Below are 24,643 nucleotides of genomic sequence, written 5' to 3'. Positions count from 1 at the left end.
CCGCGTCCCGGGCCAACTTCGCGTCTCTTCCCGGCTCTCCGAGCCTCCGAGCGGCGGGGACGCGCGGGAACTGCCCGGGACGGCGCGATGCAGTCGAGTGGCCGTCAGGCGGAGGCCCCTGGCCGCGGCCCGCGGGTGCTGGTGGTGGGCGGTGGCATCGCGGGGCTGGGCGCGGCGCAGAGGCTCTGCTGCCACCCGGCCTTCCCGCACCTGCGGGTTCTGGAGGCCACGGCCCGCGCCGGTGGCCGCATCCGCTCGGAGCGCAGCTTCGGTAACAGCCCTCCCGGAACTCCTTCCCGGAACTCCTTCCCGGAACTCCTTCCCGGACCCCCTTCCCAGAGCCCAATCCGTGCCGCCAGAGCTCTGCCGACTCCTGGCTCGGCCTCCGTCCGGGGTTAAGCGACCCGGAACCCTTATCTGGCCCCTTGAGTGAATCCTCGCACTGCTTCAGTTAATAAACCGAAGTTCACTGGTCCCCGAAACTCAGCTACCCGCATGAGCAGGGCCGGCCCCTGCCGTGCATGGGGAACCCGTGGCAATGCACAGTTGCCCCCGGTTCTGGCCCCGCAGGTAGCTCCCCCTCCAGCCTCCAGGTCGCCGCTCCCGGGTGTTCCTCTTAAACTAGGTCTGATGGGCCCTGCCGGGAGAGTCTGTGGTCCTCAGGGACCGTGCGGGCCTCCGGCTGGTTTTCAGAGCATATTTGGGAAGGGCAGGGCTCCGTGTACAGAAGAAGGGCTCAGGTGAGGGAGCCTCACAGTGGCCTCTCCTGCTCCCTCCCAGGTGGTGTGGTGGAGGTGGGCGCTCACTGGATCCATGGGCCCTCGCAGGGCAACCCCGTCTTCCAGCTGGCTGCCAAGTACGGGCTTCTGGGGGAGAAGGCATTGTCGGAGGAGAACCAGCTGATCGAGACCGGGGGTCACGTGGGCCTGCCCTCTGTGTCCTATGTCAGCTCCGGGGGAAGTGTGAGCCCTGAGCTGGTGGCGGAGATGGCCAGACTGTTCTACAGTCTCATAGACCAGACCAGGGAGTTCCTGCATGCGGCTCAGACCCCCGCCCCCAGTGTCGGGGAGTACCTCAAGAAGGAGATCCGCCAGCACATGGCCGGCTGGACAGAGGAGGAGGAGACCAAGAGGCTCAAGCTGGCCATCCTGAACAACTTGTTCAACGTGGAGTGCTGTGTGAGCGGTACCCACAGCATGGACCTGGTGGCCCTCGCACCTTTCGGGGAGTACACTGTGCTGCCAGGGTTGGACTGCACCTTTCCTGGGTATGTGCGTGCCCCACCCACCCAGACATTCCTCCGTGTACCCAGACCCCTCCGTGCCTCCCAGGGGTCCCCCCATGCACCCCAAGTACCCCCCATGCACCCCAGGGGTCCCTACCCGTACCTCAGGCCAAGCTTTGGCAGGCAGGGGATGGGTGGGAGAGACATGGGGCTGTTTGTCTTCCCTGTTTTAGGGAGATTGGTCATTTACTTCCCTAGTTTTGCTCACTTATGAAAAAGAAAAGAATTGTTCTCAAAAACAAGTGATTAAGGGCTTCCCTGGTGGCACAGTGGTTGAGAGTCCACCTGCCGATGCAGGGGACACGGGTTCGTGCCCCGGTCCGGGAAGATCCCACATGCCGCGGAGCGGCTGGGCCCGTGAGCCATGGCCGCTGGGCCTGCGCGTCCGGAGCCTGTGCTCCGCAGCGGGAGAGGCCGCGACAGTGAGAGGCCCGCGTACCGCAAAAACTCCTCCCACATTTAGGAGGCCACCTGCTTGTAAACACTGTGCGGGGGCTTCGACCTCAGAGATGGGCAGACAGGCCCTCCTCTGTGTCGATGTGGCTGTTCCCCCATGGGACACTCACAAGACCCTCCAGGACTGCCCTGCACAGGGAGGGCACTGTGACCAGGCAGATGCCCAGAACAAGAGCCCTGGGCTTGGTGAGGAGGGACCTGCTCTCCACAGGTTACCTAGGCAGCTTCGCATCCCTTTGCTCATTTAACCCTCCCATGAGACCCCCTCCCTCCCTGCTCTCCTCCCTGGCTGAGCCAGGCCCCCAGCCAAGACCACAGCCCCTTGCAGCTCCTTGATCTGGTGTGAGCTTGGAGGGCTTGTTTCAGAGACTCACCTCCAGGGCCTGGTCGAACCACGGGACACCTCTGTCTCTCCCAGAGGCTACCAAGGACTCACAGACCGCATCATGGCCTCCCTGCCCAAGGACGTGATGGTTTTTAACAAGCCAGTGAAGACCATTCACTGGGATGGGTCCTTCGAGGAAGCTTCTGCTCCTGGGGAGACGTTTCCGGTGCTGGTGGAATGTGAGGATGGAGGCTGCTTCCCAGCGCATCACGTGGTCGTCACCGTGCCATTAGGTAAAGGCTCTCGAGTTCCCACCCCAGGGGCCCCTGGCCTCTGGCTTTCTTCAGCCTCATTGGCTCTGGGGCGTTTGTTGGCTGCTAAGCCTGCGTTTTCTTTCTGAGTTTAGGACAGAGTTACTTGGTTGTGCTTTGTAGCAGTCGAGTGCTTTGGAATAAAGTTTCACAGGAAGAGAAAATGCAGGGCAGCAAGTGTCTTACTCCTTTTGGAGGTAATTTATGGAAAGGTTGGGAGGTTCACCAAACTGCTTCCTTAGCGGTGGAGAGGGCGTGAAAGCCAGGTCTCGAGTTTAGGTCCCGGTGGTAATCGAGGAAGGAGTCGTGTGTATAATCCTATTTGCTTCCAGATCTGATGCTTCACACGCAAGTCTTGGAGTAGGAGCGGGCAGTTGGGTAAAAGGTGGAGATGGCTGAAAGCAAGTCTGTGCCTGCTCATCTCATTTACTCCTGAGGCAGCCGGGGACACATCTGCCCCATCCCCATTTGACAAATGCGAACAGAGATACTGTCACTTAATTGCCCAAGTTCACAAAGCTAGCAGGTGCCAGAGTGGATGGAAGATGAAGGGCAAGAGTCTCTGCCCACCTCCCACAGGTCCCGCCTGTCCCCTCGCAGAGAGTTGGGTGTGGATAAGCCTGCTCAGTGCCCAGCTCCTTTTTCCCACGGTGGAATCACACCACGCGTGTCAGCACAGTGTTCTGCTGCTCCTTCGTTTCCGAATCAGCACAGACAGGTCTATCGTGGTGTGTTTTCTCTTACGTGGACGGCCTTGTTCATGCACAATTGTGGTGCGTGGTCACTGAAGCTGCTGCAGTCAGTAGGTGCATCGCTACGGCTGTGTGGTCACTGTTCACAGGGGGCCAGGCACCTGTCCCGTTTGTTCTTTACAGCCACACTGTGTTTTCTTGTATGTAGGTGTCGTTACTTGATACCGATGCAAATTTAGATGGTTTTCACTTGTTCTTTGCACACAGTGTTGTACACGTGTGTGTTTAAAAACACTTGTGGGCGCATATGTGTAGGATCAATTCCAGTAGCAGGAACTACTGAGTTGAAGCTCTGCACTGAGAGGGCGGCCGTGGAGGGACGGTCCCCTCTGTGCATGCTCACGGCTGGTGCCTTGTTTCCTGTGGGGTTGTTCGTCCTTTTCTTGCAGACCTGCGAGGTTGGCTTGTGCTGCGAATGTTTCATCTCCTCGCGGTTTGACTTTGGGCTGAACCTGCTTAATTTTCAGGTGGCTTCTGGGTAAAGCTGGTATGTCTCGCTGCCCCTCCAAGCTAACCCTGGGCAGACTGAGAGGCAGAAGGCTCGGGGGAGAACTGTCCCCACAGAGGAGTCCAGGGGCCATGCGACCTGTTCCTGCCTGGCCAGGTGTTCAGGGGGCCTGTTGTGTCCCTCCGCTGAGGTGCTGGCCAGGATTCCCGATGGCCAGCCTGCGTGGGTCCCAGACACCTCTTTCTCTGACTCCTGTGACGGGGTCAGGGTGCCTTCCTGTGGCTGTCAGTTCTGGTTTAAGCGATTGACATGGTGTAAACCGAGTCTACTTATGAATTCCAGGTTTTCTTAAAGAACGTCTGGACACCTTCTTTGAGCCACCGCTGCCCACCGAGAAGGCGGAAGCGATCAGGAAGATAGGCTTTGGGACCAACAATAAAATCTTCCTGGAGTTTGAGGAGCCTTTCTGGCAGCCAGACTGCCAGCACATCCAGGTGGTGTGGAGGGACACGTCGCCCCTGGAGGACACCGCCCCCAAGTTGCAGGATGCCTGGTTCAAGAAGCTTGTTGGCTTTTGGGTCCTGCCTTCCTTCGGGTACGTGCTCTTCCCAGGTTTCTCCAAGGAAACCTGGTGTGAGCTCTGCGTGGGGTCCAGCGCTATGTCGATTCTCTGTGAGGTGTTTCTGGAGAGTTGGAATGGGTAGGGATCCCAAGGGCACCTTGAGTGGTGAGACAGACACCCTGGGCCCACCCCGTGCAGGGACAGATGGAGACCCACTGTGTGCAGCTCGTCAGCATCTCTTGGGACCTGGAACGTGTAATAAACACTTGCAGTTGTTTTCCTTGTAAGAGACACACTTTGCTCATTTACAAGAAAGTGGCTGCCAGATACCCAGGCCCGAATGCCCCTGGCAGCCGAGCCAGGGTCCGCATGGTGTGCCCCGTCCCCTCCGGCCCGTCACGCGGGGTATTAGGAAGACACGCACCCGAGGGTCAGGACTTGATACAGTTAGTGACTCGCTGCCTCACGGGACACTGCAGTGGTGGGGCGTTTCCCAGTGCATGTGGGTGGCAGGGAAGCCACCGGCTCTGTTCATAGGTTCTGTTGAGTCCCCGAAGGTGCTGGGGGTGGCCGTCCCCACCGGCGCTCAGTTGTGGAGACAGAAGGAATCGTCTTAGTGCCCCGAGAGTTCTGACCTTGCAGACCCCATGTCGAGGGGCCCTGGGAGTTCACGGCCACACTGGCGGAGCCACTGGCCCTGGTGGAGGCCGTCTGGGTGTTGCGGGCCTGGTCCCAGCGCTGCTTCTCTCCAGCAGGGCCAGCCAGGTGCTCTGCGGCTTCATCGCAGGGCTCGAGTCTGAGTTCATGGAGACGCTATCGGACGAGGACGTGCTCCTGTCTCTGACACAGGTGCTCCGCAGGGTGACAGGTACCGACTGCAGGGGCCATGCCGCCGCCTGCCCTGGTGGCTGGTCTCTGACAGGAACCAGACCTCTCACCAGACAGGAACTGGGTTCAGCCCTGAGTGTCCGGGGACTGTCCTTCCCATTAGTGCATCACTAAGAGTTCTTGTCTCTGAGGGACACTTCCCACTTCTCTTTTCTAAAATTTGCCACCAAGATGAACACAGTTGTCCCTAATCAGAGCTTCACAGACAAGACGCTGAGGCTTGGGAAAGGCGGCGGTGCCTGTCGGGGGCTCTGCTTCTAGGTCCTCATGCGGGGAGCCCCTTACTAACACCCTCTGGGCCTTGGTTTTCTCCCGGGCAGTATCTCTCGCTTTTAGCTGCTAAGAGTCCTTAAGGTGAGAGGCTCCTTGGTGTTGCTGTTGTTGTTGTTTTTTTAATTAATTGATTAATTTACTTTCGGCTGCGTTGGGTCTTCGATGCTGCGTGGGCTTTCTCTAGTTGCGGCGAGCGGGGGCCACTCTTCATTGCGGTGCGTGGGCTTCTCATTGCGGTGGCTTCTCTTGATGAGGAGCACGGGCTCTAGGCGCACAGGCTTCAGTAGTTGTGGCACACGGGCTCAGTAGTGTGGCTCACGGGCTCTAGAGCGCAGGCTCAGTAGTTGTGGCGCACGGGCTTAGTTGCTCGCGGCATGTGGGATCTTCCCGGACCAGGGCTCAAACCCATGTCCCCTGCATTGGCAGGCGGATTCTTAACCACTGCGCCACCAGGGAAGTCCCAGAGGCTCCTTGTTAATGCGAGTGTCTCTTGGTCTAGGGAATCCCCGGCTCCCCGCGCCCAGGAGTGTGCTGAGGTCCCGCTGGCACAGTGCCCCATACACCCGGGGCTCCTACAGCTATGTGGCCGTGGGCAGCTCCGGGGACGACCTGGACCTGCTAGCCCAGCCTCTCCCTGCGGACGGCAGGGGTGCCCAGGTAGGACGCAGCTGCCTGGCGAGGGCACTGGGGTCCCGCTGAAGGCCCAGGGCCCGGGATAGGTCCCACGAAGGCCAGGGATGCTGGGTGCGATCAAGTGGGGGGCTGGGGCCCCGAGACTCAGAGTCCATTTTCTTTTTGAAACTAACAGTAATTTTACAATGTGTTATTTTTATCAGAATTATACATACATGTGGCTTAAAGCGTCAGAGGATTCTATGGTGCTGGCTAACAAAATGAAATAAACAAAATACAGCACTCTGCTGGGGGGCATGCCGTTGCCCCTTCCCAGACTGTTCTTCAGGCTGATTCTGCTCTAAGTAACAGGCTTGTGCTACCACTGTTTTAAAGCCATTTTATAAAATCGAAGTATAGTTGATTTACATTGTTGTGTTAGTTTCAGGTGTACAGCAGAGTGAGTCAGATACACACACACACACACACGTATTTTTTCTCAGGTTCTTTTCCATTATAGTGCTACCACTTTTTACAAAACATCTGACTGTGTAAAACTTTAAATGTTACAAAGGTTGGCAGAACCTTTGGGTTCCTGTCTCCAGCTTCACAGCTGTCTGTTCCTGGTGTCTCACTGCCCTGGCCTCCCCCATACCTTTACTAGGCATGTCCCACAGGTGATGTCATTTTATTTGCAGATATTTCAGTGTGCGTCTCTAAAAGATCAAGGACACAGCACTGTTATCACACTTAAAAATTCACAATAGTTGCTCCACATCATCCAACATTCTGTGTTCAGTTTTCTAAGCCTTTTTCTTTTTTGGCCGCGCCTGGAGGCACGTGGGATCCTAGTCCCCCGACCAGGGATCGAACCCGCGCCCTCTGCACTGGAAGCGCGGAGTCTTAACCGCTGGACCGCCAGGGAAGTCCCTCTAAGTGCTCTTTGATTTTTCAGTTTTAAGAATTACTGATCGAATTCTCACCACGGCACATAAAGTTTTAGCTTTCTTGCACTCATCTGCCCACCCAGCCCTCAGACCTCTCCCCACCCTCCAAGGTGTGTCGCAGTAATTTTGCTAAGACTGCTACTCACTGTTGACACATCCTGTTTGCCGTGGGCACTCTCCACACCTGAGCTGGCAAGGGTGCCTTTGTTTCTTTTCCAGCAGTGGAAACAACCACTTCTCTGGGCCAATGGATTCTGTAGGTGGGCACCGTGGGACGGTTGTTTCTGCCCCACGACATCTGGGGTCTCAGCTGGGAAGATGACGGGCTTGGGGTGACTCAGGGCTGGGGCTGGGGTCATCTGAGGCTGCCTCTCTCATGTCTGTCCTGAGCATGGCTGGGACGCTGGCTGGAGCACCTGCCCCAGGCCTCTCCATGTGGCTTCCTCACAGAGTGGTGGCCGTCACGCTGCCCTGTGGCCGCCTGGGGCTCCAGCGCAGGCCTTCTGGGGAGGGGCAGCTGCATCGCTTCAGTGACGGAGCTGGGAAGTCAGGAAGCACCACTCCTGCCACACCTGCTGGACAGAGTGGTCAGGAACCCGCCCAGATTCAAGGGGCCGGACACAGACCGCACTTTCTGTGGGAGGAATGTCCGAGGATTCACAGCCGTGTAAAGCCCCACGTTGGGTGTAAATGCTGCTTGGAGAGCCATGTCCCTTAGGGTTTTGAAGACGTTCTGCAGCGTTGCTGCTGGAAGCCTGAGGCCGTTCCGATGCCTTTCTTCCCTGCGTCACCTGGTTTTCAAATCTCTGAGGAAGCTTGAATGAGCAGGAAGCCCCACACTCACGCTCACTCCGAGCCCAGCGGCGCTGCCTTCACATATTCACTCGTCTGGGATGCTCTTGAGTTACCTCACCGTGGTTTTTTTTTTTTTCCTTTTTCTTTTTCTGGATTTCTGGTTGGATGGTGGGCTTCTGAGTTGGCCCTTGAATTTTCTTATCTTTTTCCTGCTGATTTCTGTCTTTTTGGTTTTTCGCTCTGTGTTTGGGGAGGAGCATGTGAGGCTTGTGGCCGACCCCTGGCACCCACCCTAAGCCCACCCTTCTTTGCAGCTCCAGGTCCTGTTTGCAGGGGAAGCCACACACCGGACGTTTTACTCCACCACGCACGGAGCTCTGCTGTCCGGCTGGAGGGAGGCTGACCGGCTCATCGCTCTGTGGGACTCACAGGCACAGCGGCCTGAGCCCGGCTCTGAGCTCGGCTCTGCTCCCTCAGTTCCCGGGTCCCGGGGAGGCTGGCCCCACCCTTTCCTTTGATGGACAAGGTTCAGTCGGGCTTGGGATTTGGGATGTTAATGTCACTGGGGTCAGCTCCCTCCTTTCCCAAGTCGCTGGAGTCAGGCCAGGGCTGAACTTGAGCTGAGCGCGAAGTCTTCCTGGAGAAGGGAGGGGTGGGATGCTGCTGCTGATGCGGTTGGAAGAACATAAACTGTGTAAGTGTCCTTTGTCCAGAGTCGTCCTTATGCCTCGGAGCTGCAGCATGGGTTGCTCTGTCCTCATCATGCCCCGGGCTCCGGTCACTGCAGGGCCCTGTGCCCCCAGCACGTGGCCCGCCTACCCCGGCCACCCTGGACCCTGGGTGTGTTCACGGGTGTCTGAATTCTCGTTGCTGGTGGCAGCAGAGCCAGTGGACCTCCCCGTTGTTCAGGCACTGGCTGCCCTACAGTCTGGGCGAGGGCCAGTGAGTGAGACAGGAGTGTGTGGGGGAGGGGGCACCCTTTTCTGACCCGAGGGCCCAGGGCTTTCTGGAGGAGGTGAACAGTGAGGCCTGAAGGGTGCAGAGGAGTGGGTGCCCTGGGCGGCATTGCTGTGAGCATGTGAGGGTGCGCTGGGCGGCGCTGGGGTGAGCGTGTGAGGGTGCCCTGGGCGGCGCTGGGGTGAGCGTGTCAGGGTCTCCTGGGCAGTGATTGGGTAGATGGTGGGGAGTGTATTGGGGGCCTGGGTGCTGTGCTCAGCTTCTCTCATCTTCCCTCGCTGCATCCTCAGAGCCCCAGGGAATGGGCTGCACGGCCCCCATCTCACAGCTGAGGAAAGGACAGAAGCCTCAGGTGAGGGTGGCAATGGCCAGTCTCATGGCTGCCACGGCAGAGCTTGGGCATCTTTCCAGGACCATCCCGGGGAGGCGGTGCAGCTGGAAGCTAGCCTGTGCAGGGAGGTGCAGGAGCTGCAGAGGCTGGGACTCCATGTGGCAGGCACGGGGCCCACCGGCCTGGCGCCCACCGACCTGGCGCCCACCGGCCTGGCACCTACCTCGAGGCCAGTGGCTCCTGACCCTCCTCAGACCTTGGGCTGCAGGGTGTGTCCTGCTTTGGGTTGGGGCCCTGGCTCCCTGGAGGAGTATATGCATGCCTGGAGAACTGCCTCTGGGCTTCTCTTCAGCCCCAAGTGGCCAGGCTCTGGGCCGTGGTGCCAGACACGCCCTCCATCCTCCATCCTGGCACCTTCTTATCGACTTCTCATCTTGGGTCAAATCGCCCTCCCAGGGACCTTCCCTCTGCCCCCAGAGGTCTGTCTGTGTGTCCACTGCTTTGTGTCCCTGGAGTTGTCTCACTTGGGGCACCTGCCTGTCAGACAGCTGAGAGAAATCTGGGCTTCAGGAGGGTTTTTATTTTCGTTCTTTGGTCCTAGGGCCATGGAAGAACACAGCGTGCATCAGGCACAGAGTTCTGTGTTGTTGACGTCTCAGGTTTCATGAGTCTGGGTGCAGGACTCAGGCTGTCTGGGCTGGCTCAGGAGGGGTGCTGGGAGGCCTGGCAGGAGGCCCAGATGGTCTCAGTCAGGCACCTGGAGGGCTTGTCTCAGCCCCAGGAACCATTAGCTCTGAGTATTAGGAGGTTTAAGGCCATCAAGATGACAGTAGTGATATCTTTGTGCTGAGAATCTGAGCATCTTTGGAGTTTTAGGAGCTTGTTTAAAAAATTCCATTAGGGCTTCCCTGGTGGCGCAGTGATTAAGAATCCGCCTGCCAATGCTGGGGACACGGGTTCGAGCCCTGGTCCGGGAAGATCCCACATGCCACAGAGCAACTAAGTCTGTGTGCCACAACTATTGAGCCTGCGCTCTAGAGCCCGTGGGCCACAACTACTGAGCCCATTTGCCACAACTAGTGAAGCCCACATGCCTAGAGCCCGTGCTCCACAACAAGAGAAGCCACTGCAGTGAGAGGCCCGTGCACCGCAATGAAGCGTAGCCCCCGCTCGCCGCAACTAGAGAAAGCCCACGTGAAGCAACGAAGACCCCACGCAGACAAAATAAAATAAAATAAAAAATTACATTATTGTCATACTCTTGTAACTCGAAGTGCAGTCAGTAGTTACTCAGACTTGAGGTATAAAGTTAAAATCTGGTGGCCTAGTGGTTAGGACTCTGGGCTCCCACTGCCATGACCCAGGTTCAACCCCTGGTTGCACAACTCAGATCCTGCAAGCCATGCTGCGCGGCCAAAAAAAAAAAAAAAAGTTAGAATCTGACTACATTTATACAGAGTGTTGGGACAGTGAAGGGAATTTTGAGGCTGTTTGTACTAATAGGTTTAATTTAGCAGAACTGCAGTCAGTTTTTGCAAAGGGTTTGTTTGTTACATTAAAATCCAGAGTACTTAGAAAAGGATGTTACACTTGTAAGTTAAATGTTAAATATCTGAAAAATTTTGACCAAGTTTGTAAAAAGGGACCAAACTGACAGCGGACTGCTAAATTTTGTTACTTATGCTCAGGATACGCTTAGGAAGAACCAGGATTTTTTAATTTAATGAATTACTGAACCCTGGACCCCGATAACCCCCGGGACTGCGTGGGTCCGCCCCTGGCTCGGAGCCACGCCCCTGGCTCATAGCCCCGCCCACGGGCCCCCGCCCCCTCTCGGGGTCCGCCGCTAGAGGCAGAGTCGTTCGCGCACGCGCGAGCCGCGCTGCGGAAGCTTGGAGCGTCGGAACCCTTGTGTGGGTCGCGGGCCCGGCGGAGAAGTCCGTTGATGGAGCGGTCCGCGGCGCTGCGCGCAGCTCGGGACGCGGCGCCATGAGGCTCACCACGCGCGCGCTGTGCGGCGCCGCCCGGGCCGCCTGGCGGGAGAGCTTCCCCCTAGACGGTCGCGACGTGGCGCGCTGGTTCCCGGGCCACATGGCCAAGGGTGAGGTGCGGCGAGACGCGGCGGGGCCCACGCTGTTTACCCGGCTCTTCGCGGGTCGCCCGCGAGCGGGGAGGGCGGGGGTCGCAAGGCCCTTCTGCCACTCGGCTCCTGAAGCCTCAGTTTGCACATCTGCTTTGGAAAAGATAAATTCCTGACGTTACTTTGGAGACTAGATGAAGTAGGGGTAGGAAAGCACTTTACAAGTTGTATTCAGTTATTCAGTCACCTCAAAACCTTTGAGACGTAGATCGAGTTTGTTGTCTTCTGCCCAAACCTCTCTGGGAGTTTCTTACCGTTTATTTGTCAAAGTTTGGCCCCAAGAAGACATGTAGGACGGGTCCAGCCCTTCCCCGTGTGACGGATTGCCACGCTCCCCCTGCTCCCGCCCCCTTTGGCGCCTGCTCTGCCAGGCTCGGTGACGGGTGCTCCGCGCGTCGGTGCTCGGGAGGGACGGGCGCCCGCGGGGGGCGGCATGTGGGGTGAGGTGAGATGTCTGAGGATGTGCATAAATGACAGGGCTTGGCTGTGGGAGGGGAGGCTGAGGGGCGGTGTCACTGCTGACCGCAGAAGAGGAGCATTGTTGTGTTCCTAGTGCGGGGTGAGTTCAGTGCCTTGTGTGTGCGTCGTCCAGGGTGAGTGGCTGAGGTTGGTACCTACACCATCGTCATCTCCACACAGTATTGAGGGCCCCATGAGTCAATTAGTCAGTGTTTCTCTGCTTTATAGATAAAGACCCATAGAGGTTAAATATTCCACCTAGAGTCGCCCACTTGTGGAAGTGGTGTAGACGGATGGGCTCTGACCTCACCCTGTGATGTGCAGGTGTCCCTCAGGCAGGGACCTGAACTTTCTCTCCTCAGCCACCAGGGTTGAATTTGAAGGAGACACAGTTATTGTTTAAAAGAGCACTGCACTCATGTATTCATTTTAGGTTGTTTATGATGGTGTGTCATTCTTGACAGTTCAACTTAAATCTTCTACCTCTCTTAAAAGGCCATGGACCCCTTTCTTCCCTTAAGCGTCCTTCTTCTGTTTTCCAGGGCTGAAGAAGATGCAGAGCAGCCTAAAGCTGGTGGACTGTATCATCGAGGTCCATGATGCCCGGATATCCTTTGGTGCTTGTGACATTGTGACTTATAATAAGCAACACATATTTGGTCTGTGTCCTGGTTCTGGCACAGAGCTCCTGAAAGTCTTGGAATTTCCTAAGTGAGGAGCTCGTTAAGGTGTCTTTTGTTATGTTAATGAGGTGATTTTGGAAAAGACCCTAAGTCACCTAAGGTGGGGAGCTGGTTGCTGGGGGAACCAACCTTGATACGGGAGCCTTAGAACTTTCAGTCCTACCCTCTGACCTTACGGAAAGGAGAGGGGCTGGAGATTGAGTTCAGTCACCCAAGGCCAGTGATTCATTCTGTCCTGCCTGTGTAATGAAGCCGCTGTAAAAACCCAAAAGGTTGGGGGGTGGGCTGGGGACAGCTTCTGGGTTGGTGAGGTGTCGAGATGCAGGCATAGTGGCATATAGAGGGAATGGAAGCTCCGGGTCCCTTCCCCGTCCCTCGCCCTATACATGTTTTCCATCTGGCTATTCCAGAGTTAGGTCTTCTTATACTAAGCCTGATCTAGTAAGTAAAATGTTTCTCTTAATTCCTTGAGCCAGTCTGGCAGACTGATATTGCTAGGGCCCAAGGAGGGGGTCGTGGGAACCCTCCTTCCATAGCCCGTTGGTCAGACAGCATGTTGGTTGTCACCAGGTGACAACCTCGACTTGCAGTTGGTGTCTGAAGTGGGGGGTGGTAGCAGTCTTGAGCCCTCAACCTGTGGGGTCTGATGTCATCTCCAGGTAGATAGATAGTGGCAGAACTGAGTTGAATACTAGGACACCCAGCTGGTGGTGGAGGAGGATTGCTTGGTGGTGAGGGACGTCCCCCAACCCCATTGGCATCGGGTGCAGAACTGTAGTGCAGGGGAGACCCTCCTGAGTCAAGCAGGAGGCATTCCTGGCTTGTTACCTTGTTTCTGTCTACCTCCTCTGGTCCCTGCTCTGGTCCAGTCAGCACCACAGTGGTCAGCGGCGTCACCTGTCATAATTATTGGCATTTGAAGCAGTGGTTCTCAGTCCTCGTTACGCACGAGAATTCCCCCAGGAGGCTTTTGAAAATACCGATATCTGGGCCCCTTTACAGGCCAGTGAACCAGAATCTCTGTGGGGCCCAGAAAGCTCCCCTTTGATACGCAGGTGGCATCGTTTCTCTCAGACCTCTGCCTGGCACGCCCAGGCCTTCCAACCCAGTCCAGGTGGGATATGAAACCTCCATTAAAACGTTCCTGCCAACCCGACTTTTCCCGCTGTACTTGAGGCGTGGATTGGCAAGATGTAACCATCTCGCTCAGCATACTTTTCAGAGCCTGCTTTTGTTGTACTTACCTGAGCTGTGTTTAGATTTTCCTTGTACAGCGAAGGTGTTGGCTTGAGAGTCATTGCCATCTCTAGGGTGGAGGGCGAGGGACTGTTTTCTCTGTTTCAAAGGCCTGTGGGAATTTCTCTACTGTAGGCTAAATGTATCAGTTCGTACAATACCTCATGCCAGTCCGAAGGGCTTACTGGCAGTTATATGTCTGATTATTGAAAAACAATGAAACCTGCCCTTACTGCTCCGTGTGCTGTGATGAGAGGCCGCCTCTGCTCCTTTAGTCTCTAGACGTTCTGATTTCTCCTCCAGGTCGGCGCCGTGAGGGAGTCTGGAGGCTTTCAGCGTTACGAATTAGCACAGGCTTGGTTAACCTCTGAGGGAAGAGGACTGTTTACGGAAAGTCCCTTTGCTGTGTGGGTGAGGACACAGCACTTGACTGGGTGCCTAGGCCCAGGGCACGTTGAGGCCTTGGCCTCGTAGTAGACAAGCACCAGGTAGGGGCCGAGTGCTCACGAGATGAAGACACAGACAGACCTCCCTCCTGCCTGGGTCCGTGTCACGGGAGGTGGCACTTGGCAGTGAGCGCCAAGGGCCCCTGGCTGAGGGAAAAAGGGCCTGCCCATGGCAGTAAGGAGGCAGGTTCACTGGAGGTCTTCGTGGGAACTCCAGAGGGTGGTGGCGGTGGGTGGCGGCGGTGGTCTGACATATACTAGTTAGGACTCTGTGGGAGGGACTTGTTTTGAGCCATCAGATCATTTTGGCAACTGAACAATGGTCTAGTCGTAAAACCTTCCAGTGAGCTTTGTTTTTTGTTTTTGCCACCGTCGTTCCTGTTTGAGAAGCCACTTGAGAGCCACCGCCCTGTCTGAGCTCTGCCTCTTGTCCACAGGAAGTGGCGAGGGGCCTGCAGTGGCTCCGTGGCACTGGCGGGGCAGGCGCGCTGGGGGGTTGGTCTTGGTGGGAGGCTGGGCTGGCCCGAGCTCGCCTGCTCCCAGACTGGGCTTCCTCTGCCCTGTCCCTTCTGAAGGTTTCCTTTCGAAGGTGGTCCAGTCTGCGTAACAAGACAAGGCAAAGTACATTAATTGGCTGGTAAAGCGTTGAAGGAGTTTTGCCTTAATTTGGCCACATCCCACTTTCAGGCCGAAACCCTCTGTTTCAGGAGACCCTTGGGCTTAAGCCTCACTTGCTCGTCCTCAACAAGATGGACCTGGCGGATCTGAAGGAGCAGCAGGTAATGCCCCGCAGGGCCTTCAGCGTGAGCGCCCCTGAGTCGGACCGGATCACTGAGCGGACGTGGTGTCAGGCCGCCCGGGCCCGCCGGCTTTAGCAAACTACCCTTTGTTTAAATCATGATCCAAGTGATCGAAGCGTGCGCCTCCTGTAGCAGGTGGCCGGGAGGTGCGGCCGGAGCCGAGCGCCCCACGTGGCGGCCACTGGACCCACGAGGCTGTGAGCACGTGGGTCGTAGTTGCTGCTGTGAGGCCGACGTCCACGTCTTATTTCACTTTCATTCGCCAACGTTTCCGTTGCCTCATGAGGTGAGTGGTCGTCCCCCGGACAGCACTGGCCTGGAGGCCTCCTGGTGGCTGCATTTGCCCCTGGTGTCCTCGCTGGCCAGCCCCACGGCTTCCCAGACCCCTGGCTGACCTGTGGGCTACCTGCTGCCCACCGAGTGATCTGGAAGCTGGAAGGCGGGTGGCCCAAAGCAGCTAGGGGATTTCCCTGAGCCCTGCGGGACGGGGATACAGTGACCAGGCCGGAGGTATGTTTCGCCTTGTCCCTGAGTAAGAGAAACGTGAAGATTCAGGAAATGTTACTTGTGAAGTGTTCTTCTCTGCTTTTCTTGCTGTTATCAAATCCTTTGTAAAGAGTAGGTGTCAGAATCTTGAAATCAAGCCAGTTTTTTTCTTTTGTGGAGCTTTTCCTTTCACAGCAGCAAGAACACGTTCCTGGTTTCTTAGTTGGCTGTGGTACATTGAGTTATTTAAACCCCTGCCACAGGCCTGTAGCACCCGGTTTCCAGGGAGATGCAAGTGCTGAAGCCACAGGGTGCTTCGTTCATTGAAAACCCAAGCGGAAGACGTCGCCCATCAGGACCCTGCCCCTGCCGTGCAGGCAGCGCGTCTGCTCACTGAAATCCCTCCTGCCGAGCGCGCTCCGCTCTGAGAACAGAACCCCACGGGTTTCACTGCAGGGGCAGTTGTAGTTACTGGTGATCACAAGTTTTCAGCTGCTTTGCTTTGCTGAGACTTGGGTCGTATCACCCATCAGTTGTTCCTGCTCCAAAATGCTGATTTTTGTGGAGTGACGGGCACACTAGGTGGCCTGACAAGGGGACACGGGGGTGGGGGGGTCTCACCTGTGGGAGGCGGCTGGGGTGTTTGCCCCTCCTCTCAGGTGCTGCGGCCAAGGGCTTGGGGAGGAGAGGAGAGGAGAAGCCCCCAGGGTGGCCCTCCGTGTCTGCCTCTGTGGAGTGGGTGGCAGCGTCCCGTGCAAATTTGTACACTTGAAGTGCAGCTTCACATGTGTCTGTGATGCCTGACCTTAATCTGCGTTCTCATAACAAATAACATAAATGAGTAAAACTAAATGAATTAATGAACGATTTCTTTGTTCCTTTAAGTAACTCAGTAGCTGATCAAACAGTGCAATACTGGTTGTAAAAATATCAGTCATGCGCTGATTTTACTTCACGTTACGGCCAGTAAGTTCATATTAACCTTAGTTTACCTTGGGGCTTTTAAAGTATTCCTTGTACTTTGTAATCGGATGGGTTCAAAGCTTAGTTTCAGTGGAGCTCGTTGTGTGGAAGCTCGTCAGGAGGAGTGGGAGGGATGGTGCGACCAGACAGAGACCAGCGCTGAGCAGTTCCAGTGCTGGGAGTGACTTGGAATGACCTGGTGTGGCCTCCTCTCCCTGCGTCCTCACATGGAGCCAGCCGCCCAGGGCCACCCCGGGGCCAGGCTGCCCTCCTTGGACGTCTCCTCAGGCAGCCTGTCCCTGGTGCTGCGTTGCCCCTTGCGCTGCCCGGTGGGCCCAGCCTCCTCCCTGAGTCCCTGGCCGCTACGGCTCTGGGCTGGCGAGCAGATCTTGGGCTTCAGCATATGACACTGCCCATGTCTTCATTTAGTGTTTAAAATGGAAATTTCGTCTTGTCTCTTTCAGAAAATTATACAACACTTAGAAGGAGAAGGCCTAAAAAATGTCATTTTTACCAACTGTGTGAAGGATGAAAATATCAAGCAGGTGGGTTTTTTTCTGTTTTGTGCTCTAATGCTTCTGCTTAAATATGTTAAAGAAATGCCACGAATTAGGTTGTGCTTCTGTAAGAAGCACAGTGTCGGAGACGACCCGTAATTGCTTGGGTTCTGGGCACGCTCATCTCCCGGTGCCAAGGGCAGCACGGGCCTGACGGCTGATGGTGGGAAGGGAGCAGAGTCAGCCTGCGAGACACGTTCCGGGGTCATAAGGGGGAAGGGCCTGTGGAGGGTCTAGTGCCTGTTTTCCCAGTTGTATTTGAGAATTTCACCGGCTGACGTGCATCTTGTTAGCAGGTGCTGGCAGTCACAGCCGTCGCCCCATGGGGTCTGTCCTGCTGGTTCCTGGTGGAGGGACGAGGTGGGGCACAGGCGACCCCCACCCCCGCCTGCCGTAGCGCAGCCTGAACCTTGACGTGTTTGGACCTGAGCTGTCTGGTGCTGGGTGCTGGAGTGTCCACCTCCAGAAGCTAAGAGTGGCCAGTTCCCCCAGGAAAGTGCCTGTGGTCTGTTTCTTGCAGATAATCCCGAAGGTCACGGAGTTGGTTGGGAGCAGCTACCGCTATCACCGAGGAGAGGTTGGTGGTGGGCCAGTGCCAGCTGTGGGACGTCCCTCCCGCTGGGGAGCCCCAGACCCAGCTGCTGAGCACAGCCTGGGGAGCCCCCTGTCCTCCGGGTCTCAGTAGGTGGGTGAGCAGGGCCGGTGCAGCGACTGTCCTTCCTGTTAAGCTGGCCTGGGCGTGTGTGGGTCTGGGGGGTCTGGCTGGGCCGCTGATCCCTGCTCTCGCGCCTGCAGAACCTGGAGTACTGCATCATGGTGATTGGGGTCCCCAACGTGGGCAAGTCATCGCTCATCAACTCCCTGCGGAGGCAGCACCTCAGGAAAGGTAGTTCCCCGGGGCAGGCTCTGGTTCTTGTGCTGGGACGAACTGCAGAGCCCGAGACCCCAGCTCGTCAGGGGGTCTTTTCCCACCAGGAGGAGGTGACAGCCTGGCATGCAGTCAGCTGGTGAGACACAGTCATTCCCTTATACATTTTATACTTTATTCGCATTCTCTCTTCAAAACTAAATGCTTGGGCTTCCCTGGTGGCGCAGTGGTTGAGAGTCCACCTGCTGATGCAGGGGACATGGGTTCGTGCCCCGGTCCGGGAAGATCCCACATGCGGCGGAGCGGCTGGGCCTGTGAGCCATGGCCGCTGGGCCTGCGCGTCCGGAGCCTGTGCTCCGCAACTGGAGAGGCCACAGCGGTGAGAGGCCCGCGTACCGCAAAAAAAAAAAAAAAAAAACTAAATGCTTAATTATAGCGTTTAGTATATGCGATGACTTTTCTAAACGTTGGTAATCTCGTCCTTTCATTTATCTATCTCTGACCCGCTGTGCTCAAGGTGTGTAGGAAACGTGGGGTGCGACGTCAGGCCGGGACCTGGGGAGGGGGAGCCCCAGGCCTGTGTCCTCGTCCCACGCCTCTCAACTTTTGAGACCAAGTCTGCACGAGTGTGTCCTTCGGGCGCCACCCCAAAGCCCGAACAGTGCCAGACCGTCATCTCGGGCTGTTTCGCTGCCAGCTGGAGAGCTGTTACAGTCAGCTGTTGTTTTGTTTATTTTTCTTCAGTTGTGGCTTTAAAAAACATCATTGGCATTAAGTACGTTAAGTGCTGTGCAACTATCACACCACCTATTTCCAGATTTTTCCATCATCTCAAGCGGAAATTCTAGACATAAATGGTAGCTGTCCTCCTGAACTCCTGGGAGCCTCTGGTCTACTTTCTGTCGTGTGGACTTGACAGCTCCGGTGTCACATAACTGGAATCACAGGATTTGACCTGTGTCAGGCTTATTTCACGGAGCCTAACTCTACAGGGTCCATCCGTGTTGTAGCGTGATTCATAATTCATAATTTCCTTCCTTTTTCGGGCTGAATAATACTCTGTGGTGTGGACGGACCACATTTCGTTTATCCATCTGTGTGCCGACGGATGCATGTGTCCCTTTGTTCTTGTGTTGATTCAGCAGAGGGTGCAGAGTCTGCTTGGGACACACCCTGAGCTGGGCCCCAGGGCAGCCAGTGTTCAGAGCACAGGCGGCCTCTTGGTCAGGAGTGGCCCCACCGACAGGCTCTTCTGGGTGGTGTGGGGGCAGATGCTTGGGACCCAGTCTTGCAGGGAGGAAGGTGATGGCGGCGGGCAGCTCCGGTCCAGACGTCACGGCCGTTGCTTAGCAGGTGCTGGGCCACTCTCAGGGCCGGGAGGCAGTTCTCTCCTGGTGTTAGGGGCCCTCCAGGTCTCCACGTGTGTCGTTGCTCATTCTGTAGCTTACCTGCCTGTGTGTTTAACAGACACTGACACCCTCTTTTATCTTTTATCCTGCAGGAAAAGCCACCAGGGTGGGCGGCGAGCCTGGGATCACCAGAGCTGTGATGTCCAGGATTCAGGTAGGGGCCCTCGGTTGCCGGGCCTCCACCGCCCCTTCCCTCTGCTCTGTCCGCCAAGCGCTGCCCCAGTCCTCACAGCAAGCCTGGGGGAGGGCACAGGTGCCACTGCGCCTCACAGGTGAGGGAAGCTGCCCGAGGGCACACAGGGTCAGGGCAGAGCCCGTCCTCCTGGGAGGAGGGCAGCTGCTGGGTTCCTGCTCTTATTCGTTCTCCACGTCACGCGGGAGTGGCATCCTGTGGGGTAGCTGAGAGCTGGTGGCAGTGACGACACTGGCGGGCAGGCTCTGGGGCCTCCTCAAGCCTGTGGGGCCCAGCAGAGGGCCTGGCGGGAGGGGCTGCTTGGGGCTGCTTGAGGCTGCTCGAGCGGCTGGCCGACTGCCCTCTGTGCCCACAGGTGTGTGAGCGGCCGCTGATGTTCCTGCTGGACACCCCTGGGGTGCTGGCTCCCCGGATCCAAAGCGTGGAGACAGGCCTGAAGCTGGCCTTGTGTGGTGAGCCGGCCCCCCACAATAGGCCCCCAGGCCCCCAGGCTGGGCGCCTCGTGCCAGCCTTGGCCTGGCTGCCATAGAGATGTCCAGAGCTGTGGTGCAGGACGTCTCGGGCAGCGTGTGTGGTCCTGGCTCACAGGTGACACACTCTGCACCCTCTGACCCCACCAGTCCTCCTGGCCTGCCCTGGAGGGGCGCCCTCCTCCCATTTAACAGGTGGGGCGGGGCTGGTGGGGGCAGGTCAGGCCATGGCTTGGCCTCCTCAGCGGCACGTGTGTGTGCTCACCCTTGCTGCCTGTTCCCAGGAACCGTGCTGGACCATCTGGTGGGCGAGGAGACCCTGGCTGACTACCTTCTCTACACCCTCAACAGGCGCCAGCTCTTGGGGTGAGTGTGGGAAGGCGGGCCCTTCCTCTCCCATCCCAGACAAACGTGACTGAAAAAACAGAACCGTTAAAGTACTGTAGACAGACAGTGTGCAGTCCTTTGAAGTGTACAGTTTAATAGACGTGTGAAAGCGTTCCACAGTCCAGAAAACCCCCCCAGTTCTTATGCTGCTTTGTAGCCCCTCCTTCCCGCCCCTTCCTGCCCCATCTGCTTCCCATCACCTAGAATCTCACGAGTGGAGCCACATGGTGTGGACTCCCTGCTCAGCCCCGTCTCTCGGGATTCATCCATGTTCTAACACTGGTCACCACTGGGAGGTTTCATTGTGCAGACATCTGGTCGGTTCGTTCTCGCTGCTGAGGACAGTGTGAGTGCCGGTGTCCCGTGGGGCCCCAGAGCTGTCCTTTATCACAGGGGTCCCCAACCCCCAGGGGACCCGGTACCGGTCTGTGGCCTGTTAGGAACCGGGCCGCACAGCGGGCGATGAGCGGCGCGTGAGCGAGTGAAGCTTCCTCTGCCGCTCCCCGTCGCTCCCTGTCGCTCGCGTTACCGCCTGAGCCACCCCATCTCCCCCCAACCCAGTCCGTGGAAAAACTGTCTTCCACGAAACCAGTCCCTGGTGCCAAAAAGGTTGGGGACCGCTGCTTTATCACCTTGAGGACATCAGGCACAGGTTATTGACTGTCCCCAGAGAACCAGCTTTTGGTTTCATTGACTTTCTGTGTTCTCTTTCTTCCTGGTTGCTGTTGGTTGATTGCTGTTCGGTCCCTGTTCCTTCCTTGTTTCCGTGTTCCTGACTCTCTTGCTGTTTGTGCTGCCCGTGGGGAGACGGGCTCTCCCACCACCGCCTGGGCTGCTCTCTTCCCCGCTGTCCTGGCAGCAGCTGCTTCATGAGTTTCCAGGCTCCGTTGTCGGGGGTGGAAAGCGTCAGGAGGTCATTGGGTTCTTCTGGTGGTTTGAGGACGTGACCCCCTTTATCCTTCAGGAGAGTCTCTGTGTGCTCATCTTTCCTGTCGCTTTGCTTTGAGCTTGTGCGTCTTTACTTTTAAAACGTGTTTATCGGCTGCTTGTAGTTGGGCCTTGCTTTGTACGCAGTCTGACCGTTTCTGCTTTTATTTTGGGTAGCCCATTTACATCTGATGTGATCACTGGTGTTAGGTTTCCATCTGTCGTCTTGCCATCTGTCCCAGCTATTCTTTGTTCTTTTTTCCTCTCTCTCTCTGGCCTGTTTTATGATTCCCCTTTGTCAGCTTGTTACCTGTAACTTTGGAGGAGGTAGCTTTAGGGTTTGTAGAACACTTTTCGGGGGTGTTAATGCCGAGTGTGGTGTGAGGGCCTTTCCGCTCTCCTCACCCTCACCTCTGGGCCGGTCTCGTCACACCTTTTGCTTTTATGTAGCAGACGTGCTGCCGAGCTTTGTTTACGCACAGATGTAAGTGGAGGCTCGATCCCGGCAGTTTCCTCTGAGCCTCGCCAGTCACGGCTCCTTGTCTGTGTGGACCCGCCCTCCCTCTGGGGCCATCTTCCTGCCCGAGGGTTTCCTGTGCCGCTCACGGTGACGCAGGTTGCTGTTTGTCCGAAGATGTGCTCATTTCACCTTAGTTTTTGAAGGGCGTTTGCCCTGCGTGTAGATTCTAGATGGACGGATTTCCTCAGTCCCGCAGAGCGGCTGTTGTTTCTGATGAGAAGTCTGTCTGTCTGTCTTTGTTCTCTGTATTCATGGCCCTCTGGCTGCTGTTAAGATTTCTCTTTATCTAGTTTTTGAGCAATTTACGGCGCTGGGCCTTCGTGTGATTTTCTGCCTGTTTCTTGCGCTTTTAGTTCCTCGAGCTCTCGCATCTGTGGTTGTGTAGTTTGTATCACATTCGGATGATCTCTGGCCATTCTTCCTCTCTCCCAGGACTCCGCTACCCAGGCACTGGCCGCGGGTGCCGCCGGCTCAGCAGTGCTGGCTCTGCAGTCCCCTCGCCCCCTCTCCTGCAGATCTGACCTGCTTTAATCCCGAGTATGTGTTTTCATAGTGCTCTCCTCTAGATACTGGGTTTGGATCATTTTTTTTTTACTATCTTCTGTGTGTTTTCTTAACTTCGTAACCACGGGAACGCAGTTCTAATAACTGATTCAACGTCTGGGAATTCTGACATCTGGGGCAGTTTCAGGTAATTGGTTTTCTCCTTGTAATGGCTCTGTTTTCCTGCTGTGTGTGCCTGACAGCTTTTGACGGGGGGCAGGCACGTGAATCGGACCTTTCTGGTGACAGGTGTCTTTATATTCCTGTTCTGGGACCGTTATTTGGAAACACTTTGGTCCTTTTGGGCCTTCCTTTTACGGTTTGTCAGGTGGGCCTGGAACAGTTCCCAGGGCGCCCCGGCCCCTCCCCAGCCTGTGGATCTTGGGTTCTGTCTGTCCCGGCTGCTCCCCTCCTGCTTCTTGGGTGGCTCTTCCTGGCCTCTGGCCTTGGGAAACTTGCTCTGCTGACCATCTGAGGGTGGCTGTCTGCCAGTTTCCCGAGCCCTCTCCCTGGGCAGCTCTGCCCTGTCTGACTCGCCTGCAGCCGGCAGCTGCCCTGGTCCCCAGCGCCGTCTCTCCGCTCTGGGCTCCCCGGGGCCCCTCCCTGCACTCCTCCTTCCCATGGCTACACTCTTTGTGGCCTGATGTCTGGGCCTTGAAAACCATTGTTGTGTGAAGTTTTGGTTGTTTCTTCCTTTTTTGTTATTCCAGGTGGCGAGTAGACCCAGTCCCTGTTAGCCCATTTGCATGGAAGTGGGATTTGACATATGTGGGTTTTTTTGGGTTTTGGTTTTTTTTGGCTGCATGTGGCTAAGCGTGTGGGATCTTGGTTCCCCAGTCAGGGATTGAACCCGTGCCCCCTGCACTGGAAGCACGGAGTCTTAACCACTGGACCGCCAGGGAAGTCCTGGAAGTAGAATTTGAAATGTCATGTTTTGCTTGATGTTCGAGGCATTCAGTTTGGACCTCCGCTGTCCTCAGTGTTTCTGGGAAGCGTGACAGCCGACTCCCTGCGGGTGGCAGGTCTTGGGCGTGTGTGGGTGGGAGTCTTCCTTGCCTTCGATCTCTTGGGGACAGAGGGGCCTGTGCAGCTGCTGCTCTGGGAAGTTTGATTTTGGACGCACATTCCTCGGGGTTGTCGTTCCGAGACTGGCTCCGATGCTCACGTGGGGTCCAGGCGCGAGGCCTGAGGCCCGTCCGGCCTCCCCCACTCTGCAGCTGCAGTTCACATCGCAGCCCTGCCTGCCCCCCGGGCGGTGAGGGGGAGGGGCCAGCGCAGGTGCTGGTCCAGGGGTCCTGGCCCCGGGGCTCAGGGAGGCACGTGTCCGTGGAAGACGCTGGTCTCCTTTGGCCTCTCAGCCTCTGATGTGCCGCACCCGTCCCGTGCTGGCTCTTTCCCCAGGCCCAGAGCACGAGTCAGTGGGGAATACCACCGTCCATCTCCGGCCAGCCGCCTAGAGGCACCAATGCAGCCTCGGCAGCAAACTGAGTGTGTGCCAGTGGCCGGGCTGCCATCGTGGGAGGCCAGCTCAGGGCCAGGGGATGACACCACTGGGAGCAGCAGCCTTTCTGGCCGCCGCCCCCAGGACCCCGGTGGGGGAGGGGGTCTTGGGCAGCTGGTCGTGGCCACGCGGAAGGCAGGTGTCGGTGAGGCCCCCAGGTCCACGTGGCGGTCACCCGCACCCACGAGGGGTCATTGGTGGAGCTGCTGACCATCGCCCTGTGTGCAGGTACGTGCAGCACTATGGCCTGGGTGAGGCCTGCGACGACATCGCCAGTGTGCTAAAGCGTGTGGCCGTGAAGCTGAGGAAGACCCAGAAGGTGAAGGTGCTGACGGGCACTGGTGAGACCTGGTGGCCCCAGGCTGGGCTCGGGGGGCGGAGCTTCTGGGGGAGGGGCTCTCGGTCTGGGCTGGGGCTGGGGCAGGGTGTGTGGGGCGGCCCCACCCTCTTCCTGTGGCTTCTGGAGGCTCCAGCTTCCCAAATGTGCAGCACAGGCGCCCACCTGAACGGGCCTGAGGTGGGTGGGCTAGAGCTCCCGAGTGGGGCTCCATCCTTACTGGGCCCTCCTGCTTTCCCCAGGTGACGTCAACGTTGTCCAGCCCAACTACCCTGCGGCCGCCCGAGACTTCCTGCGGGCCTTCCGCAGCGGGGTGCTGGGCCCCGTGATGCTGGACCGGGACCTCCTGCAGGGCCCCCCTGTGGCGGAGCCCTGACTAGTCCAGCAGGAGGGCCTCGCGGCTCCAAGGCCAGGGGTGGGCACCCGGGAGTCCCCTGTCCACAGGCTCCTTGCTGGTCACTGTATACTCCCCGGTCTCTGCTCTAGGAAGGAGGCCATGCCCTCCTGCTGCACAGCCCAGCCCCTGGTTACAGGGGACTGAGCCTGGGTGTGGACATCAGGGCAGTGGACGTCCCTGGGTTCCTGGCGGGGGGAGGAAACTCACTCATGTTCAGTATCTCCTAAATATTCTCTTGAGGAGAAGCTGGTGTTTTCTCAGAAGGAGTTGAAAGTGCAATCCGTAATTTTAAAATTAAAAGGCCTGTCTCTGTGGTTGGCCCTTTCGTTGTGCACCTGTGCAGCCCCTTGGGCCCCTCACCAAGGAAAAACGGAACGTG

The 24,643-nt window shown here is 57.1% G+C and overlaps 2 protein-coding genes across 3 annotated transcripts; both read left to right on the top strand.

The window, feature by feature from the left end:
- Positions 1–8,330, top strand: PAOX (polyamine oxidase). Of its 2 annotated transcripts, none has more exons than XM_082854085.1 (7): positions 1–271; positions 781–1,267; positions 2,160–2,359; positions 3,920–4,172; positions 4,895–5,007; positions 5,800–5,957; positions 7,969–8,330. In XM_082854085.1, exons 1-7 carry the CDS (start codon positions 88–90, stop codon positions 8,170–8,172), a joined length of 1,599 nt encoding a protein of 532 aa, XP_082710211.1. In that variant the 5' UTR covers positions 1–87; the 3' UTR covers positions 8,173–8,330. The 2 variants fall into 2 exon arrangements, with proteins under 2 accessions (XP_082710211.1, XP_082710210.1); XM_082854084.1 differs by having other exon boundaries at positions 4,892–5,007.
- A 2,519-nt stretch (positions 8,331–10,849) lies between these two features.
- MTG1 (mitochondrial ribosome associated GTPase 1) lies at positions 10,850–24,562 on the top strand. The gene is made up of 11 exons (XM_082853913.1): positions 10,850–11,043; positions 12,084–12,164; positions 14,594–14,685; positions 16,620–16,700; positions 17,233–17,289; positions 17,508–17,598; positions 19,082–19,143; positions 19,538–19,634; positions 19,937–20,018; positions 23,759–23,871; positions 24,110–24,562. Exons 1-11 carry the CDS (start codon positions 10,932–10,934, stop codon positions 24,241–24,243), a joined length of 1,002 nt encoding a protein of 333 aa, XP_082710039.1. The 5' UTR covers positions 10,850–10,931; the 3' UTR covers positions 24,244–24,562.
- Positions 24,563–24,643: the final 81 nt, after the last annotated feature.

The sequence above is a fragment of the Leucopleurus acutus genome, assembly GCF_964270905.1.
Source record: "Leucopleurus acutus genome assembly, chromosome: 14".
NCBI lineage: Eukaryota > Metazoa > Chordata > Mammalia > Artiodactyla > Delphinidae > Leucopleurus > Leucopleurus acutus.
This window is presented reverse-complemented; position numbering and strand designations above follow the sequence as displayed.